This window comes from Pelobates fuscus, chromosome 1 (genome assembly GCF_036172605.1).
Source record: "Pelobates fuscus isolate aPelFus1 chromosome 1, aPelFus1.pri, whole genome shotgun sequence".
Classification (NCBI taxonomy): domain Eukaryota; kingdom Metazoa; phylum Chordata; class Amphibia; order Anura; family Pelobatidae; genus Pelobates; species Pelobates fuscus.
In genome coordinates, this window is record NC_086317.1 from 271531055 (window position 1) to 271552838 (window position 21784).

The 21784-nt window shown below is 37.2% G+C and overlaps 1 protein-coding gene and 4 non-coding genes across 5 annotated transcripts; all 5 read right to left on the reverse strand.

The window, feature by feature from the left end:
* Window positions 1–553: 553 nt before the first annotated feature.
* CCT6A (chaperonin containing TCP1 subunit 6A) lies at window positions 554–19466 on the reverse strand. Its single transcript, XM_063457293.1, has 14 exons — window positions 19209–19466; window positions 17430–17493; window positions 15164–15298; window positions 14169–14342; window positions 13373–13476; window positions 11085–11195; window positions 9950–10109; window positions 8348–8430; window positions 8137–8233; window positions 7752–7899; window positions 7444–7577; window positions 6069–6171; window positions 1652–1724; window positions 554–751 (listed from the first exon to the last, which is right to left on the reverse strand). Exons 1-14 carry the CDS (start codon window positions 19343–19345, stop codon window positions 679–681), a joined length of 1596 nt encoding a protein of 531 aa, XP_063313363.1. The 5' UTR covers window positions 19346–19466; the 3' UTR covers window positions 554–678.
* Window positions 6457–6592, reverse strand: LOC134576887 (small nucleolar RNA SNORA22). The gene has a single exon (XR_010085890.1). It is a non-coding gene; the product is annotated as a small nucleolar RNA SNORA22 (small nucleolar RNA).
* LOC134576884 (small nucleolar RNA SNORA22) lies at window positions 9722–9856 on the reverse strand. Its single transcript, XR_010085889.1, has one exon. It is a non-coding gene; the product is annotated as a small nucleolar RNA SNORA22 (small nucleolar RNA).
* On the reverse strand, window positions 11633–11766 carry LOC134576868 (small nucleolar RNA SNORA15). Its single transcript, XR_010085884.1, has one exon. It is a non-coding gene; the product is annotated as a small nucleolar RNA SNORA15 (small nucleolar RNA).
* On the reverse strand, window positions 17091–17218 carry LOC134576861 (small nucleolar RNA SNORA15). Its single transcript, XR_010085883.1, has one exon. It is a non-coding gene; the product is annotated as a small nucleolar RNA SNORA15 (small nucleolar RNA).
* Window positions 19467–21784: the final 2318 nt, after the last annotated feature.

Sequence of the window (21784 nt, forward strand, 5' to 3'; positions counted from 1 at the left end):
TCTGTTAATCTTAATATGAATATAAAGCGACACATCTGTGAATCAAACTACTACTACTTTAACTTGTCTGTATAAGCGTGAGAAATGATCCTGTTTATATAACTACTAAAAAAGTGCAATGTCATTAATGCCATGTAACAATGCGTGTTTGCAAACTTGAATACACCAGCTATTGTGGCAGTGCAAATTCACATGTTAACCTTATGCACGAACAAAAATAAAGAATTAAAAAAAAAAAAAATGTATATAGTCAGGGTAGTAAATGGTTATTTCCCGTGAGACTAAATCTTAACAGTAAAATTACTTTCTACCACACTAATAACGCATGTAAAACCTGTGGGTATACATAAATTACATTTTTAAAATAATATTTATATTACGTATAATATAAAAATATATAAAAATCCTGCCCCAGCAACAAAGGAAATTAGGAAAAAATGTGTATTTTGTTTTTTGTTTTTATTGAGTACAAAGACTGCTGGGTCAATTTGTACATCAGTGCCATAAAAAAGAAAAAAAGAAAATAAATAAACTTTGAACATTAGAGATCAAATGGGATTCAATAGGTGCTATTGTTTTACAGTTTTAAGTGACAAGTAAGTGACTGTTTTGTTGGAACCATATATTTAGTAAATCAAAAGAAGCAGCAATTGAATGCATGTATGGTAGGTCCTAGGTTTATCCTTTCAAAGAAGACATTCCTGCTCTCATGATCTCATCCACCAGGAGAATATTGCTTGCGATCACAGTGCTGAAACATAATATAGAAGATGGTTTCAGAAAGACCAAACAAAACAGAAAGCATATGTAATAAACCATACAAAAATTGGATTGTTCTTGACTTTTGAAGCCTATGGTTGTTACTTTTTTTCCCCCCCCATTATGAATTTTAATATTTTCCCCAAACCATTTAAAATCTAGCAAGTGGTTTAATTTGTATTTCCATTTTTCCCAAATGTGTCCTGTTTCAAAAGTTAATGAATTTTTTTCTTCTTCATAATCTGTTGGCTGCTGAGACAGATTGTAATTTTAATTTTCTGGGACCCTCAGACAAAATTGCCACTTCTTCACCTTTACTGGCACCATAACCTCTACAGCCTTTTTCCTTCCCCGGTTCTATACCCAGCTATGCAGAGCCACTTCATTGGCTGAGTGTCAGTATGGCATAGCAAAGAGCAGAGTTTCTGGCTTTTTCCAAATCAGTGAATCATGGTGCTCAGAGTAACACTAACTTATTGTACCAGATGGCAGCCAGCGCACTGCACCACCATGCTTCTTTAATACATGTAGAGGATAGTAGGTGAGCTTCAACTTGTACCAGACGAGTGTAAAATGATCACTATTACTGTACATTTTTTTTTTAAATGGTAGTCTTTATTTAAGAGAAAAACTGACATTAATCTGCTCTAAAGTTTTCTACAGCTCTCATAGCAATACTCCTGGTCAATAGAACAAAAATATAACTGAACAGAATATGAACTGTTGGCTTTTGTATTCAAATGTTGAGATTTAGTTACAAATCTGGTCTTTATTTAGTAATCTTTTAACTAGAACATTATAGTCATTAAAGAAACCATTTGTGCAAAAAAGATTATAAAAAAAAAAAAAAAACAGACATATGGGAAAATATTCCTAGTGGATTTACACTTACCAGGAATGGAGAAGCTGCTTCTTAACATTATAGTTGTCCCAGACACCTGCTTCTGCAGAAACCATTGGTTCACCTTTAAAAGACAAAAAGGTAGGCTTTACCATATGTCAATAGCAATGTCCACTGAAAATTGATTTTTACATTGCAAAATGGATGCAGAGCCTGTGTCCCAAACAGAACATTAACTAGCTCCCAGGACTCACAGCTACCAAGACAAGCTACAGCCTTATGCAGAGATAGCTCTTTTGAATGGTCTACCCAAGAATACCTGCACCACTTATTTTATTCTTCTATTTCTTAGTATCTCTTTTTACTTCTCTCCCCTATAATATTACGGCTTAATTGTTAACTTTGTACCTTCCATGCTCAACCCTTGTTTTGATAATTGTTTACTCTGTTAGTATTGTGTCAATTGTCTTGTTAACCCCTTAACGCAGTTACGGCGTTCCATGCCGTCCCGCATTAAAAGGGCTTTAAAGCCGTTGCGGCGGCATGGTGTACTCCCCTCCGCCGCGATCCTCTTCTGGGGGGCTGCCTGAGAGCCCAGGCAGCCCCCCTCCGGCAAATGAGGCCCCCGGGGGCCATGTGATCGCTCTCAAAGAGCGATCACATGGCCCCCTATAGCTGGCTATGGATCTGCCAGCAGGGGGACTGTCTAAAATATTAGACAGTCCCCCTGCTGGTAGGAAGAGTAAAAAAAAAAACAAAAAAAAAAAATAATTAGACAGGTGTAAAAATAAATATTATATATATATATATATATATATATATATATATATATATAATTAAAATACACTTCGAATGACGTTGCATATATAATATGTATATATATTATATATAATAGATGTACATATATTATATATAAATACGTATAATTAAAATAAAAAAAATAAAAAAATATTGAAACAAAATTTAATATAAATTATATATGCATATGTAATTTCATTCTAACTGTATTCTGTTTATATATATATATATATATATATATATATATATATATATATATATATATATATATATATATATATATATATATGTAACAAAATACACTTAGAATGACAATCTATATATCAAATGCAAATAACCGCAAATATAAATATATATATATAGATAAATATATATAATTACATAAAAGATTACATTAGTATACACGTAGAATTTAAATACCTATAAATGCATATATATTAAAATTCTACGTGTATATTTAAATAATCTTTTAACATAATTATGTGATTTGATTAATTAAAATTTGATTGACATGCCTGACAACACAGGGAGAAAGTGGAGAATTTTATTCGCAAGCACTATATTTGACCCTGTAACTCTCCAAGACACCATAAAACCTGTACATAGGGGGTACTGTTTCACTCGGGAGACTTCGCTGAACTCAAATATTAGTGTTTCAAACTGGTAAATTGTATTACAACGATGATATTTTAAGTAAAAGTGAAGTTTTTCGTTTTTTTTTTTTTTTTTTAACAAACAAACTGCACTTTTATGGTCTATATTATTGTTGTAATATGTTTTACTGTTTTAAAACACTAATATTTGTGTTTAGTGAAGTCTCCCGAGAATAACAGTACCCCCCCCCCCCTGTACAGGTTTTATGGTGTTTTGGAAAGTTAGAGAGTCACATATAAGGCTTGAATTTCATTTTTTTCACATTGAAATTTGCCAGATTGGTTATGTTGCCTTTGAGAGTGTATGGTAGCCCAGGAATAAGAATTACCCCCATGATGGCATACCATTTGCAAAAGTAGACAACCCGAGGTATTGCAAGTGGGGTGTCCAGTCTTTCTTAGTAGCCACTTAGTCACAAACACTGGCCAAATATTAGTTTTTTGCTTTTTTCACACAAAAACAAATATGAACGCTAACTTTGGCCAGTGTTTGTGACTAAGTGGCTACTAAAAAAGACTAAACATACCCCCCACTTTCAATACCTTGGCTTGTCTACTTTTTCAAATGCTATGCCATTATGGGGGTAATTCTCATTCCTGGGCTACCACACCGTCTCAAAGGTAACATTACTAATCTGGAAAATTTCAATTTGAAAATGGAATTTTCTATATTTGACCCTGTACCTTTCCAAAACAACATAAAACCTGTTAATGTGGGTTACTGTTGTACTCGTGAGACATCGCTGATTACAAATATGTGCATTTTTTTTACATGTGCTTTTTTTGCAGTAAAACCTAACAGTATTATGACATTCACAGCTAAAATGTCAGACGGAAATACAAATTAAAAAAAAAAAATTCGTATTTTCTCACATTTTAAGATTTTAGTCATAATAAACTATGTTCCATATATGAATAGTTAATGATAAATTAAAGCCCTGTTTCTCCTGAACAAAATTATATATAATAAGTGTGGGTACATATAATTTGAAAGAGGGGAACTACGGGTGAACAGACATATAGCGCAAATTCTAGTTTTTGTTTACGTTTTGATCAGAACGTGCAGTATTGACTCCGTCCTGAAGGGGTTAATTTATGTCCACCACTTATGACCTACCCCTATTTTTGATCGTTTAGGGATAGGCAACCTTCGGCTCTCCAGATGTTGTGGACTACATCCCCCATAATGCTCTTACACACATAATGCTGGCAAAGCATCATGGGAGGTGTAGTCCAAAACATCTGCAGAGCCAAAGGTTGCCTATCCCTATAATGTGCTGATAGTCCTGTTAATTTATATTCACCATTTATGACCTACCCTTATATCTTTAAATCTCATACTTTCTCCTCTGTTCTTTATTTTATTTTCCTCACCTCAATATCTGTGTCTTCCACACCCTTAATATGCTGTTTGATCTAACCCAGATCCTTTTTCGCAGCCTGGGTCTCAAACAGAACATTAACTAGCTTCCAGAACACGCAGCTACCAAGATAAATCACAGCCTCAGGTGCCACAGGTCACAGCAGAAGTAGCTCTTTTGGATGGCTTCCCACCCACCACAAGGAACTCACTACATGTATAGATAGCACAAATTACCTGACTTTCCAAACATACTAATTATGTCTCTCAAACCCTAATCACCTGCTAAACTATCACACTCCCTCTACCTGCAACCCCTGACCCCTCTCATGTGACTTTAAGATCCCACCTCATCTAGTTTTGCATAACTAAAAATCCTAGTTTCCTTTTTTATAATATAAACTCCTTTATTCTCCTCCGAGAATGCTCTCCCTTATAATTCTTTACTTTCACTCTCACCTGTCTAACAAAATTTCTTTATCCTTCTGCTCACCTTTCCCTGCTGACACAATTTTCATTGCTCCCACTTTACTTCCCTCCTCTCTATTCATCCCATGCATCCCATCTCCACCAACTCTTTCCAAAACCTCTAAATAAACACCCTCTCACAAAACTTAAATACTACTCCCATCTTCTCTTCCTTTCTATCCTTCGGCTCCTAGCAGCTGGTGATGCCTCTCCAAATCCCGGTCCCACCTAAACAAACCCACCATGTGTTAACTCATGGAATCACAATAATCTCTTGTCACTCTTCCTTTCATTAGCTTCCTGTATCCTATAGGGGTTAATTCAAGGTACTATTAAGCACCGACTGATTCTAGCCCCTCCTATATATCTTCACTGATCCGCAGGTATGCCCCTTCTCGGTCTCTCCGCTCTGCCCATGACCTTCTCCTGTCCGCTGCTCGCACCCAATACTGCCAACTCACACTTGCAGGACTTCTCGCAGGTGGCTCCTGTCCTTTGGAATAGCCTGCCTACAACCATCAAGCTCTCCCCTAGACTCCAATCTTTTAAAAAGTGCCTCAAAACCTCTTTAGGAAAGCGTATGGCCTCCCAGAGTAACCTCTACCTCACATATCTGTTACTTGCTCTCTCCTAAAGGGCAGCACTCTATTCTCACCTCCAGCTTTGCTTCACTCCACCTTGTTTGATTGCTACCTCCTGTCCTGTTGGATTTTACGCCCCACCTCCTATAGAATGTAAGCTCGTTTTTGTAACAGTCTCATTTATTGTTAAAAAATCTCCCTTTGATAATATTGTAAAGTGCTACAGAATATACAGGCGCTATATAAATAGCGGTAATAATAATAATAGTCATGAACATTTCCCTCGAGTGGCTTGCTTACTTATACTTTATACCCCAATGTAGATCTGAAATTCTACTCTAAAAATAAATTATACAGTACATACATTATCTCATAATTTGTCTAATACAATATGATGTATATTGAAATGTAACAGCTGCACTTTAAATGCATAAGTTGGGAAAAAAGTTACACTTCAAATCAACCCTATTCAAACTATACTCGGTAAGCTAGTTACAATCTTAAAATCCTTACTTTGCTTTCTGAACACAGTATTTTGTTCTAAACCTAAAAATATAAAAAAAACACAAACACCTCACAGTTGGTTTAAAAATACTTATGAATTTTACCTGTGTTGAGATCTACACCAACAAGTTGTCCTGATTCTGTATATTCAGTCTGCAGTTTTACTAATGTCTCTTGAGGGTCATAGCCAGAATTTTGGGCAAGAACCTTAAACAATGGAAGCAGGCAAGGCATACATTAGGCATCCTCCAAACACTATCATCTGCAGGTCTTCACAGTGGACATGGTGCTATACACTTACAGGTGTCACAGGGCCCATATCCTTTAACTTGAAAAAACTAGAGTTCTCCCAAGCCACATCTCCCCATAATCAAGTGTAAATCCATCCATCCTGGACAGCAGCGTTAGGATTATCAAGTTTAGAGGGAAATAATACATCTGGTAACGTCCATTACTCCCCTCATACACACACACATATAAATACAATTACTTCAATGTACTGTACTTCTGAATACGTGCAGAAGAATAAAAACGCATCTGGACGCAGAGGTAAAAGGACAGCTATCAATTTAGCACAGAATAAAAACCAAGGGAGCTACAGAGCATGCTTGGGGTGTTCTCTGTGCACATGTCCCAACCAGAACCTGTTCTCTCTCTTTACTGACTTCATTTATCACCACAATGTGTTTCCAAATCAGAACTGCGCAGTACAGTTGAACATTCTATTACACACTGTGAGCAAAGCACAACCTCGACAATGTGTGCGTTCACACAAAATATATCTTGAATTGCTTTAGCAAAAAAATTAAATAAAAAACATTAATTTGGATCACCACATATTTACTAAAGTGAGAATTGTTGGGAATTCAAAGTGAATTTCAAATTTAAAGCTATGAGAGTTGCAATCACCTTGCTTGCTACAACAGTTCTTATATCATATATTGCTTTAGAGGTTTTGTGGCGTGTCCTATTTACAGTAACATTCAGAATACAGCTAAATATGATATAATTCAGGTTATTTCCCAAAGTGAAAATTTAAAGCGCATTTCAAATTTAAGGCCAGGGTAGCCAAACAGAAAACATAGCTGGCTTGCTCTGGATGTACAACATTTGAGGCAGAAATGCTGCACATTGAAACTCTAACCACTTCTAAATGCAAAAGTGGTCATGGTGGTTGGAGTAACCCTTTAAATTCTGAAATACCCTGAATTCTCACTTAAATTTGGAATGGACTTTAAATTTGCATTAAAGACTAAAAGTAGCCAAACTGGAAGTATAGCTAAATTAGAGATTCCCTCCCCCAACCCGTTTGGAAATTTTGTCTTTAAATCTGAAATTCACTTTTGAATTCTCACTTAACAATACGTCAACATTTTCAATTTTATTACAAAAAAAAGATCCCTAATTATTGTACAAAAACAAACAAGTCCATCTTAAAATAAAAATTAAGAAAAAAAAACAAAAAAAAAAAAAACATACCTTAGGAATGATAAGGAGAGCATCAGCAAAAGCCTGCACACCAAGCTGGGCTCTCCCCTTTATACTGGTCTTGTGCTTGACAAGAGCATCAGCTATTGCCACTTCTAGTGCTCCTGCACCTGCTACGACTGAACCTATCCATAGAAAGGAAGAAAAGAAAAAAATTATGGGAAAAGAAAAAAAAAAAAAAAAATGAATGGCAGATTGTCATCCAAAAAGGTAGTAGGTGACATTTTCCCTACAATATGTTACAAGTACAATTTTCTGGCAAAATATTTCCTCACTGCACGCATTAGTGCCAGTCTTACCATCTTCAATGGCATTTTTGACAGCCCGGAGCCCATCTCTTATAGCATCTTTAATTTGTGTTAGTGTGTGCTTATTTGGCCCCTTCACAAGCAGTGTCACGGAGCGTGGGTTGTCACACTGCTCAACAAATGTGAACTTTTCTTCACCCTAGAAAATCAAGACATCAGAAAATTAGATCAATATATAGCAAGTAGCATTTGAACAGCAGCTATTTAAAATGATCATATCCGTAGGTGATGTATGTTATGTGCATGGCATGTTAGTGGTATTATCTACCTATTTAAGAAACTAGTAAAATCTGCATAGACTGCACTCAAATTAAATAGACTGCATAAAGGCAATCTATAGTTACAGGATGGCTACACTACTACAGACATCACTTACCATTGTGAATTCATAGACAAGACCTGCATGTCCTAAGCATTCAGGAGTGAGGTCGTCCACAGAGTTCATAGCACTGCCACCACAAGCCAATGTTAACCTGGAGGAACACAGAATCAAAGTGACATTTTTTTAAAATTAATTAGAACACTTCATAAACCCCACATAAACAAAATTCAAAAGAAAAAAAAAATAAGAATTCCCATTTACCAACCTTTCCATATTTCTTCTCTTAGCTCTACGAAGTGCTACAATTCCTTCCTTGGCAAGGGCATCCAAGGAATATGGGTCTATTCCCTATAATAAAATAAAACCTTTCATGAGTAAGTGGATACTAAAAGTTTCATGGCACTCAAAGGGTTAAGGAAGAAGTACACTTTATCTATATATTTCCAGATTTTAAATCCCCATAAACTAGGGCCAAAAAAATTTAAACTGCAACAGTGTTTTAAACATGGAGTCATTCACTGAAACCGTAAGTGTGTGAAATGTGAAATGAACAGGAAAAAAAAAAATCTGTTTCTCAGAACTATATCAAGATCTGACATACAAGAAATCAATAAAAAGATTAAAAGCTAATCCACAGTTTGGAGAACTCAAGAGTACAAAAAAAAGGATCCACATTTAACCGTACAATGCATTTCTAAACACAAAACACAAAATTTTAAACTCCAAGAAAAAAAGGGCTCAAGAATCAGACCAACCCGAGTATCTCACTTAAACTATATGTCGATACAAGCTCCCAATAGGGTTTGGTTCTCGGAGTCTCACTGGGATGATACCCCATTATCTCTCATACTGTAACGAAGTGAACACATGTGCTCCCAATAGGGGGAAGGAGCTCCATGAACCCCCGTCCTGAAATGTTGCAGTGGACCCTTGTCCACACCGGTCCCGCAGGCACACTGGCCACTGGGCCTATAAGCTATGTGTGTGTTTTCTCTTGGGTTCCCCGAGTTTTTTCTTACTTACGTCTTACAAGTGTTCCCTGCCTGCTCTGACATGCGGGCCATTAAGTATCATCTTCGGTGTCGCTCCGAACATGTACCTTATCAAACTGTTCCAAGTCGGATGGGCAGGCTGCTACTTGCTCCATATATTACTGGTAACGACACATGACCCAATAATCCCCACCTTATATATTTGTTCGGGTTCGCATGGCACTCCCACTGGAGACCTGCGAACCCGAATTTCATTCGGGCACACGAGCCACTTTACTGGAAATCGTTTGGTTACCCCATCAGTTCACACACTTGGCTTACTGCTGTTCTGATTATGCACTGTAACTGTGGAGACCTGCGAGTCTCGATGTTATAATCTTACAATCTCCACACCCAACTACATACTTCCGGATAGAGATCACAGGTTAAGCTAGGTTAAGGTGGGGAGGGGAGGTAGGGAAAGAAATTATATAAAAAGGATTTTTTTTTTTTTTTTGAGATGCTTGGAATGACATTTGAAGGTAATGGTTGTTGGTTATATTACTGTTTTATTGTAACTTGATGATATATTGTGGTATTGCATTCCTAAACACCTGTCAATAAAGATATTTACGGAAAAAAAAAAAAAAAAGAATCAGACCATGGCACAGTGTACTGTACTTCTGAATACGTGCAGGAGAACAAAATCTCACCCGAACGCAGAGGAAAAAGGACAGACATCAATTTAGCACAGGATAAAAACCAAGGGAGCTACATAGCACACTTGGGTGTTCCCTGTGCAGAAAGGGCAGCGTATCTGTATCAGACAAATTGTTAAGAGATCCACACACATTTAATTGAATGTTAGAATGTATATAATTCAGACATAACCTTACCTTTTGATTAATCACAACAAAGCTTTTGCCTGTATCTCCACACACATTTTGTTTTAGGGCTACAATTTTTTTTACCCTCTCTTCAATAAATGTCCTTTCTGCTTTAACCAGTTTTTCACGCTCTTGTGCACTTTTGTAGAAGAATCCAGAGTTTACCTCTCTAATAAAATCAAAACACAAAATCTTAGTGAAGTTCATAGGTTAAACAATGCACCTAAATATATACACATGAGAGCGAGTGGGAAGGAAGGATCGAAGGCAAATAGCTCATACCTCACAAACCTAATCTTTCCAAAATAGACAGCAACCCATAAATTTCGTTAAAACATAATCTTTATTAATTTAAGTATAAAACCAAATATGTCTAGGTATATCGGATAATGTGGCCTTGTAATCCAACAAATCCTATATAAGTAGAGAAAAAAAAAAACTAAAACAAAAACAGAAAGGATAATAGTTAAATATCTAAATGTAACAACTTTGGCAACCAGAGCCAAAATTCGATAGTATCTTAGAAAACAAAGGGAGATAGAACAAAACAAAAAATAAAGTCTAATGTAGCTGTTATAATAACAGTGTGATGGGAGAGGGAAGGTGTAACTGCTTACAATAGTAACAGACAGAAAATCAAATAACTACGGAGTAGGAGGGTAGAGAAATATACAGCGATAAAGATAGGAAACCCATATAAAGAGAATATCACCTAATGTGCCTTCATGGGTACCCCTTAAAAAAAATAAAAAATAAAAATTATATATATATATATATATATATATATACACATATATATATACACACACACATATATATACACATACACCAACAGCTATCCGGTACTTAAAGTAAAACTAAAATCATTGCGTGGTGGCCATCTAATGATTCAAATTATGCTGCAACATCATCCCTGATCTCACTGCCAACCACTGCACTAAACTGTCCTGACGTGCGTTTCGCCAAATAATGGCTCTAGGTTTTCCCTGAAAGAGATATAGATAGATACAATAGACATGAGACATACAGACATGAGACCACCACATATTCTTGCAATATAACTTTTTAAGAAGTGCTGCAAAAGGAAATTACATTGATTCAACTCTGCCAACAAATGATCACAGTTCATTAACAGTCTACCTACGTTTTTTCATACTCCAAGGAAACGTTACATGTGAGAATAAATGCATCTTCAACTCTTTTCTTCATATCCGGGTGACGAGCTCCATGATCAAGGACAAGGCCTCTAATCAACCTATTGGGCAGCAAATAAAACAGGTTGTCATAATAGTAAGCGGATTTACTAAAATGGATCAAATATCTTTATGAGAAACATCATAAATGTCAAAACTCAAAAGCCCGTGATTTTTTTTATTTTTCATATGTCTTAACCTTCTGAGCCAGACCTAAAAGTTATGCATTACAAAAATGTATGCAAATATTTTTAGTTTTCTTTTTACATCTACAACATCAAGTGTTGATGTGTGTGAGAATACAGGGACAAATGGGTTGTGTGTTAATGTGTTTATGTGTTTATGTTTCTACAAAAATGCAGGTGTGTGAAGCCTGTTTGCCCTCCTATTCAGCAAGTGATACTTGAAGGACTACAGTCAGAAAAATGTCAGTGTCCTTTCCTCCCATATCACTATTTTGAGGTAAATAGTTATACTGGTGCTAGGTATACTGCTATTAATGTGTACTCTGCTGTGCGATCAGTGTGCATACAAGTGATTTGTATGTCATATGAAAACGCTCAGCTGAGACTTATTTTAGCATGGTGTCTGACTGCAGAAACTACAGCAAGAAAATGCAGAATTCATCCATGCAAACATTAAACAATCATAAAAAAATCCCAGTCGTCTATGGGAGCTTTTCCTACAGCTGGTAAATTGATAGAAGTTGACTGTGGAAGCTTTACACATTTTGACAACATTTGCAAATGTTGGCATTGCTAAACACACAACACAACAAACTTTACAGTAGTACTAACTGGAGGAAGAAAAAAAACAAACAAAAAAAAAAAACCCTATGATTACAGTATAGGTTTTTACTTTATAAGGGACAATATAGCCGCCAAATCAAGTTTAGTTTAATGAAGCCGTTTTGGTGTAAAGTTTTATTTTACCACATTGCATCCTGAACCCTTTCCTAGTTAAAACTTTCATATTGTGTTTAACCCCTTAAGGACGAAGCCAATTGTTAAATTTCTAATCAAAACAAAACCTGGAATTTGCGCTATATGTCAGTTCAATTATAATTTACCTCTTTCATATTAAGTGCACCCACACATATTTATATATCATTTTGTTTAAGAGACAGAGGAGTTTCATTTTAGATCCAATATTTAGATATAAAATTAAATTTTTTAATAGGAATAAAATTAAAAAAAAAATTAAGACAGTAAGAAATGTATATATATTTTCTTAGTTCTGCATGGAACGTTAACCATGAATGTCATAATACTGGAAGCTTTTACTGCAATAAAATACACATGTGTTCAATGATGTTTTACGAATATAACAATACCCACCATCTACAGGTTTAATGGGGTATTGAAAAGCTACAGGGTCAAATATAGGGCTTTTGTTTTTGCCCAATATAATTTTTATTTCCCTATTTAACAATTAGGGGGTACTGCCTGACAGCCGAGGCAGTCCCCATGCTGGCAGATCCTAAGCCACCTATAATGGCCATGTGCACTCGCTCTTTCAGACACTGATTGCGGCGGAGGAGAGAAGACGGAAAGAGCTAGAACTCAAAGCTGTAATGGAGTTCTATAGGGCCGAAACGGTTTTTACGCCCATTAAAAGCTGGGAACGGCATGGAATGTCGTAAAGATTTAATATGAACTTGTTTCGAGGTCTGAAAACAATTAGTATTTTAGTAGTTGTCAGTTTAAGCATTTATACAATATTTTTATTTGGAATTTGGAAGCAATATCACAACAAGTAATCACTCTTCTCGTGGGTGGCAGCAATGGATATTAAGTGGTTACAATTAACTGCTGCTTTTAAACAGAGGATGCATCGGGGCGTCCATGACACAGAAAATAACTGAATTTCCTCTTAAAAATGTAAGCCAAAACAGCTGAAAGCCATTTTGGCCTTAATTTAAATTAAGCTTGGAAAGAGTTTGAAAAAAAAAAATAAAAAATCCTAAACTATTTCAGTACCCACTCGCGAGCGCATTAGTCACACCTTATAAGAAAACATTCCTGCAATGCTTTCCTATGGGGATTTTACAGACACTGGATGTGCTCATGCAGAGTGTTAGGATATCCAGCATCAGTTAGGCGACCAAAAGTCATCTAGTACGCAGGAATGGCCTCTAGTTGCTGTCTGACTGTAAGCCACTATAACCAGTCTTAGTCCTGCAATGCAAAGGAGGGGGGGGGAGGAGGGGGTGCGAGACTGAGACACTGGAGTTACTCACGTTGTGTCACTTTCTGTTTTGTGCTTCATCTCCATAATTTCAACCATGTTCAGGTCAATGGGTTCATTAGATTGTCTTATTGCCAAAACAGAGTCCACAACAGCCTGGAATAAAATATTAAACAAATTGGAGCAATTCAAGTAGTATTTTTCAGGGTCACAACAGTGGATTAAATTTTTTCATTAAATGTCAATATTTTATAGACTCCTCCCCACCCCCCCTTTACATAGGATTTTCACAAAATCAAAGCAATTTTTTTTTTTTTTTAACTTTAGCTCAAATTATATTGCTCTATAACAGCACCTTAAAACGACACTATAGAACTACTACAGATTAATGTAGTTGTTCTGGTGTGTATAGTCTGTCCATGCAGGCATTTTCATGTAAACACTGGTTTTTAAAAGTGTTTACATTGCTCTATAGGAACACCTCGAGTGGCACGTTTGTATTCCTGACGCTATAGTGCCCCTTTAAAATAAACAATATGGCAAACATTTATTGTAGTGCTTACTATATTTCATATTTTAATAAACCAATTGTTAATTGAGCATTGTGTGCTCTGGGACATGAGGTGTTTAACAAAGAGTAAAGACTCCTTAAACTAAATAAGAAATAAAAACAACAACTCATGAGTAAATGGAAGCTTGTTCACTCCTGCAGATTAATAGCGATATATGATAAACTCTTCTGCACAAAAGTGGCAAGCAGTGACACATATGGAATATTTTTTCATAAACATGAAAGATTAAATAATTAGTTTATAAATGAAAACACAGATATGATTGAACTAACCTACCTCTGTCAAAACATCAGCAAGCTCAGCATGAACTTTTGTTCTCAATGAAGTTCGTGCCACATGAATGAGGGTTTCTCTGTCCATTTCCTTGGACACTTTAACTTGTTCCAATACTTGAAGTGCTTTTACTTTTGCTGCCTCAAATCCTTCAGTCACAATTCTCGGATGAAGACCCTAAGAAGAATAAAAGAGAAAAAAAAAAGATAAATTTGAAGGGTTACACCAAGCACCATGCCCACTTCAGTGATTTGAAGTGATGAGGATGCCTGTAATATCATGTGCAATGTTTCATTATGAAACTATATATTAAAATAAAGTTTATGCACGTTTTTAAAATAAAAAAAAAAAACTAAAAAGCACATGCCCAATCTCAAAGCTTTTTTTTTTTTTTTTTTTTAATATTGGTTTTGCTCTTGTTACATACCATGTTACATGGAGTCCACACATGCATACTTTGATGTAGGTAGTTCACCTCTTGCACTCCACCCTCTGGATGCACATATTTGTGTTACAATAATTTATTTTGTGTTTTGGCACCATGCATTATTGCCTGTCACTAATCCTCCAATAATTGGAATGATCGTGAACACTAATTTATTATACAGTGTGTGTGTAAGCTTTTACGTGGTGTTCACTTGAAAACTACCGTTGTTAAGGTCGAAACGTTGCTCTTTGAGATATAATGCAATAAAACTGCATGTGAGTGTCTGAGGCTGCTTTTTAGTTAGATATAATCACAATCTTCTACTAATGAGCCTCTATTCCTCCGTAGCTACTTTGATTTGTGGTTATAATCTATCCAGATTTCCAATTACCGGTTTGCAGTTACACATTTCAGATTTCCAATTACACATTTCCAATTACCTATTACTTGCCAGAGGACACCAATTTTGGCTAATCTACCCTGAACTGACTGATTTGTTTACTTGCATTTGTAGTTTTTAATGTAACTGTGTAGAGTTTTTAGTAAATGTTTACTAGGGTATTCAGGATACCTCTGAAATGTACAGATCCGCTTGCTTCAAAAGCTCTCCAATGATCAGGACATTGGACGTTGTTCCATCACCAGTAATATCATCCTGGGCGGTGGCTACTTTAGCAATCAGAGAGGCTGTCGGATGTTGAATTTGCTTTATTAAAAAAACAAAAAAAACATTTTTTATTATAGTGCCCATACTACTAAGCAAATCAAGATATTATGTGCCCTTCAGTGTCGTTTTTAACATGTTATTCTTAAATTAAGAGCAATTACAAATACTAACACAGAAATCAATTGCAAAAAAAGCTTACCAATGCTTTAGGTTATACGAGTCCAAACGTTTCAACCAACTGCTTTCTGGACTGTTTAGCTACTTTTACATCCAACATATGAGAGATATATGTGAGACAGGTAAAGTTGCTAAACACACTCCTTAGCAGTGCAATACTTCTTTTCAATCTACAGGTAGCTTTGTCTGCCACTAGCCGGCATGCAGATGAGTTTAAAACACAAATCTATGGAAGATTCTGCAATTAGCTCCACATATCTCAGCCAAGGGCAATGGGATCCCTATGGCATTGTGCTTCACAGGGTGCATGTTCCCATCAGCCATCACCACAGCTAGCCAAAAAAATAAATATACTTGTGGAAGCTACTTAAAGGACCACAGGGCACCATAACTTAAATGAAATGAGATTCCTGGTGCAGGCTTACCTTTAGGAATTAAACCGTTCACAAACTGTTAAACCACAATTAATCAATGCATCTCTATGAGTAAAGTTCAGCAGCTCCATGTGAAGTTGTGCAGCACAGACCCAGGAAGTACCTCTAGAGGCCATCTTAGTGACTGCCACTAGAGGTGTCCATAGGCAGCAATGTAGACAATGTTAGTTTCTCTGAAAAGGTAGCATTTACATAAAAATGCCTGCAGGGACAGGCAGGAGACACCAGTACAACTACATTAAGCTGTAGTTCTGTTGATTAGAGTGTCCCTTTAAAGTTTCAATCAGTTTAGTATTTCCATAATGATTTCATCTGCATAAAAAACCCACAATACTGCTTTAAAGTCCAAGTAATATTAACCACTCCATGTCAATGTAGGAAACTGCAGACTCCTCTGGTTCTCAGTCATACGAGGTTATTCACTTTGAATTCACCTTGGATTCTCACTTTAGTAAATAATCCTGAAATTGTTTTCAACTGAGGACATCAGTCAAAGTTATCAAAATATGGATGAAATTCATGTTGCTGAAGGAGCAGTGGAACTTCTGCATTTGCAATTCCAGAAATGGAGACCAGTCAACATGTGCCTATGGGCATCCCAATTTCAGTCAAGCGGTTTAAAAATGGTTTGACTAAGAAGCAGGACACTACTCGCATCCTAACCGTACCATAACCAGTCTTTGGCATGTAGTACTTATGGAGCTTAGATTAAACCTTTATGCATATACACACACATACACACTACAGGTTAAATGAGATAGTTGAATTTAAAAACTTTAGGCAATTGTTTAAAGGGTTATTCCAAGCATCACAACCTCTACAGCCTGCTGTAATGGTTATAATGCCGGAGGTACCCAAGCCTGGTTCCCCCATGATGGGTAAAAACGTTTAGTAATGGCCTGCCCTCTTGCCTTGGTCCCCAACGGGTTTAAAAGGTCATTCCAGCGCTGGTGAACCATTTCCAGTATCTGCAGAGCTACAGAAGCAAATAGTCACCATTCCTTGGTTGAGAGTCAGCTGCCTGCTCACAGCCAGTGAATGCAATTCTATGGTTGACCAGTTGCACAGTATTAACATAAGCCAACATGGAACTCTTATACTGGGGCTGCTTAATAACTCTGCCGGATGTGGAGTTACACATACGGCAGCAGAGGTTGTTAAACTCTCTATATAAAGTGTTTCATACTGAAGCGGTCATGGTGCGTAGAATAAACATTTAAAACTGTACACAAACTTATTTCAACTGGCATTCAAAAACATGAAGACAGTTAAAGCACAAGTGAACATTAATTTTGCATGGTGTCTGACTGCAAAAACTACAGCAAGATAATGCAGAATTCATCCATGCAGTCACATAAGGACCCCCAACATGGGTACAGATCCAATATTTGTCACTGGAGAAGTGAATAATCTGGTAAGGGATAATTTTCAGCAGGAGCAACAAAATAACACCTGACTACCTTCCTTCATAGCGAGAAACGGGTTGTACATAGTCAAATGTATTAGGTAAAACCATTGCAGGACAATTTACTTCACCTGGCTGCCTAGGACACACTCACCATTTCATGAAGTAATACATTGCCATCTTTGGTAAGCTTGATGTCTCCAGCACCAGAAACCAGCCTGAAGAACAGAGAAAAAAAAAAGAAATTAAAAAAAACCACACAATTTAAGCACTTTTAATATGGCTAAGTAAGAGGTTTAATATGTTCACATTACGTTGAGAGAACACACACACACACACATATATTTGTTTTATAAGGTACACAAGAAACAGAACAACCACCAAATATTATTGGTTGTTGCTTATTTTACAGCTTTCTTTCCATTAAACATGCGCTATTATTCCCTCCCCCACCCCCCCGTATGTTTTTCGACGTTTTGTAAAAACTGGCCAACTAGGAGCTCAAAGTGATTTACTACTAAATAAATTATTTGAGTGCATGAAATATAAAGCACATCTATAATAAGCAGATCAGAGTAATCACAGTGTTGTGAAATAAATTCAACAGCATGGGTTTATTTTTGTTAGCAATTGCTCAATTTTACCATATCCCAGTAAAAGCTATAAAAAGGTAGTTATGGGATTTCATTACCAGACATTCACTACAAGGCTTTAAAGCAGCGGTCACTTAAAAAAATCTAATCTTTATGAATTACTAATGCGGTGTTGGAACTTAAATGAAATTCCAAAACAATGCAAATGAAAACAATTCAATAAAATTCAAAACCTCTGGAGTCAACTTTTGTCCAACCGCAGAATAAATTGTGGGATTAAGGCATCATCTCACTTATCGCAAGATGTAATCTTTGGAGTCTCCACAGCATCCTCTATAGACTTAAGCGTTGAACTCTCACTTATGCGCAAGTACAGCACTAACATGCCAGAAGCTGAAGATCCTCCCCCGAATAAAGGTGGGGCAGCCATGAGGGACAGCCTCACGTAAAACCTACATTTGATTGCACCGCAACCACCTTACCCGTTCCGAAGATGTCATCTTCAGGCATCGCTGCAAAATATGTAAAGACTCCATAAGGAGACATCAGCTTTAAAATGCATGGTTCAATTTTTATTTTCTTGCAATGGGTTCCTCTTCAAAATGGGGAACAAGCAATCCCTGCTAAGCACCGTCTGGTCTCAAGTTCTAACAGGTCAACATAAATCAAGCAAAACACGAGGCCACCAATAAATACCCTGTTACCATTTATGGCTGTCCAGGGTCCAATATATAACAAGGATGGTTCATCTAGTATTTACAGTTACATAGAAAAGCTGGAGGAGCTGTGCCTGGTTAGTGATAGCCCTCAGTCAGTTTAGATTCGGTGTATTGTAATCCCCACTACTTTGCTGTCAATGCCCCATTGTATGTAAAGGGCACCAACATACTCCACAGACTCGTGACCTAGACCCAGGAGCTTACACTCCATGAGCAGCTACATGGACTAGACCCAGGAGCTTACACTCCATGAGCAGCTACATGGACTAGACCCAGGAGCTTACACTCCACGAGCAGCTACATGGACTAGACCCAGGAGCTTACACTCCACGAGCAGCTACATGGACTAGACCCAGGAGCTTACACTCCACGAGCAGCTACATGGACTAGACCCAGGAGCTTACACTCCATGAGCAGCTACATGGACTAGACCCAGGAGCTTACACTCAATGAGCAGCTACATGGACTAGACCCAGGAGCTTACACTCAATGAGCAGCTCCAATAAGCCAGCATTGGGATTATTCGGGTGTTTGTCATATTGTTCACCCCAGGCTCTCCCCTCCCATATCACCCAGTTATGTCTCCCGGGCCGGACACACGGCGGCCTTCCCGTTGCTCACATTTTCATGGTGCCTTTAGGCCCCAGGTTGGTACGCAGCACGTCCTGCAGCCCCCGAGCGGCGCTGATGTTGACAGACAGGGCGGCCTGTGCTCGGGCTACCTCGGCCTTGGGATTAAGTGCTTTAACGGCGGACATGGCGGCGGCGGATCGCTCACAGGACGGTGGATTCCAGCTCACAATGAATCAGCTCGTGGTTCCCTAGCACGCCTCGCCGTGCAAGAAAGGAGGGCCGGCTTTCCAGAACAATCTAACGTGCTCGATGGGGAACGCCCCACGGAATCTGATTGGCTGAGCGCTCAACTCTCGCAGCTTGCCTGACTAGATCGCCTCTAACCGTCACTTTCCTGCGAGAGGAGAGCGCGAGCCGGCTTCAACTGCCAAAAAGGAGCGGCCCTCAGGCGGCGGCGGGCGGGGCTGCGCAGTGTCTGCATTATTAGTTTAGGAAATAACAGCCAGCAGTGTGCTTAACTACAGGCTGTGAACACTTATCAACCATTTAGAAATGTACCATTCATTAGTGACTGAAGATACTCCCAAACTCCATGCATTTGTGACTGAGGCATTTTGCTTCTTTTGCTGTGTTTGTTACACAGTAAATGACTATTTTTTTGAATTAGGTGCACTAGGGGAGCTAGAATTTTTTTTTAAAAACGAGGAGCTGCCCCTGATTGAGTTCTGCCCTTATTGTTCTTTTAAAATAATAATATATTAATCTTTTTAAAGGAACACTATTGTCCTAAGGCCCACTACTTTTAATGTAGTTGTCCTGGTGTCTATAGCTTGTCCCTGAATGCTTTTCAATGTGTTCACTGCCACTCCTGGAATTCAGACAGACTTATCCAACTATAGTTCACATGATTTTATGCAACTATTCTTGGGGAATATCTGATATAGAGGCACTTGCCTTATAGTGTAAACTGATTTAAAACATAACTTTTCATTTTTGATTAGTTAAAATATTGCTGCTAATGAAAAAAGGAATAGACTGAAAAAAAATAGTAAATAAAAGTAAGTAAATGGTGCAAACTATAGATTAGTAGATAGACTATGACATAGAATAGGTGCCCTCGAAGGCACAGTTTAGCTATTTAGAACTTTGAAACTCAGAGCACCATTTAGGGATTAGATGATCTCCTTACATTTAGTGATTTGATTTTGTTCTTTTGCTGGTACTTGTGACAATTTGGTTGAGCGTTTTCCAACTCGAGTCGAGTCAGAACCTCTTATAAGTAATCCTAGTATTTTCCTCCAAGGATCACTGTTACAATTGTATTTCACTACTTTAAAAATACATTGTGTTACACAGGCTCAACTCGATACAAAATGTCTCCTGAGATTGCAGGTTTTACTGGCATCTATTTGGAAACATATTAATCATGCTCAGTCTATATGTTCCCAGCAATATACCAATGAATTGACTACTAATCGATTTTTATAGGTTGCTAAAGATTCCTAGCTTCCTATTATATACTTTATGTTTTATTTTTTCATAAAGTCTTTGATAATTTGGTATAGTGTTCTTACTTTTATTTATCATTTTTTCCATTTACAGCAATATTTCAACTAATCAAAAATTAAAAGTTATGTTTTAAATCAATTTACACTATAATGCAATTGCCTCTCTATCAGATATCTTCTATTTAGGGTTATCCCATTTTCTTGCCTTATGAATTAAGACTTCTTGAGTTCCAATTCTCCCCTTTCGAATGTTCTTGGGGAATGAATTCTAGGGAAGGTGTTAACCAGATAAGTATTTACGCAGAGCAAAATTTGGCACGAAACATAGCGAATCACATCACCAAAAAAGGAGCTGCTACCCTACCAGCGTACCAAAATTCAAGCACACAAGTGTAATTCATATAATATATGCAATATGAAATAACCTGGAGTGTCTACTTTCACAAATGGTATGCATTTGTGGGATTATTTAAACAATTAAATGGCTATAATGCCCCAAATTGAAACACAGGCCCATCAAATCCATCTCTCAAAATTCTAATGTAAAAACCGAAATGGCCATGTTTTTCTGTAAGGCCAAGTAGCTTCATGAAATAGTGCCAAATACATACATTGGGGGTATTGTTTTACTCAGACGAGTTAGCTGAGCATAATTTGGGGGTTTGATTAGGGCCGGTGCAAGGATTTTTAGCTACACAGGTGAAGATGCATTTTGCCAACCCCACCCCTTCACAGACAATAATATTAGATAGTTCTTCTACTCAATAATGTGCATTTATAATAGTGATTTAAAATATAATATATTTATTGTAAAATAGAACATATGAATGTAGGTGGGAAGAGAAATGTTTAACATAGAAGACTATTTCAATTTATCTACACGAGGGGTGCCCAAAATGTAGATTCCCAGATGTTAAACTACAACTCCCATGATGCTCTGCATGCCCTTAGAATGACAAAGCATCATGGAAGCTGTAGTTTTAGTTATTGGGATCTACCTTTTGGGCACCTCTGATCTACACTATTCTAGTAGCTGTAAGTGTACATAGTAAGAATGGTGGTATCCCTGTTATCTTGGTGTTCTCCTGTCTTCTTAATTGCTTCCTATACAGCACG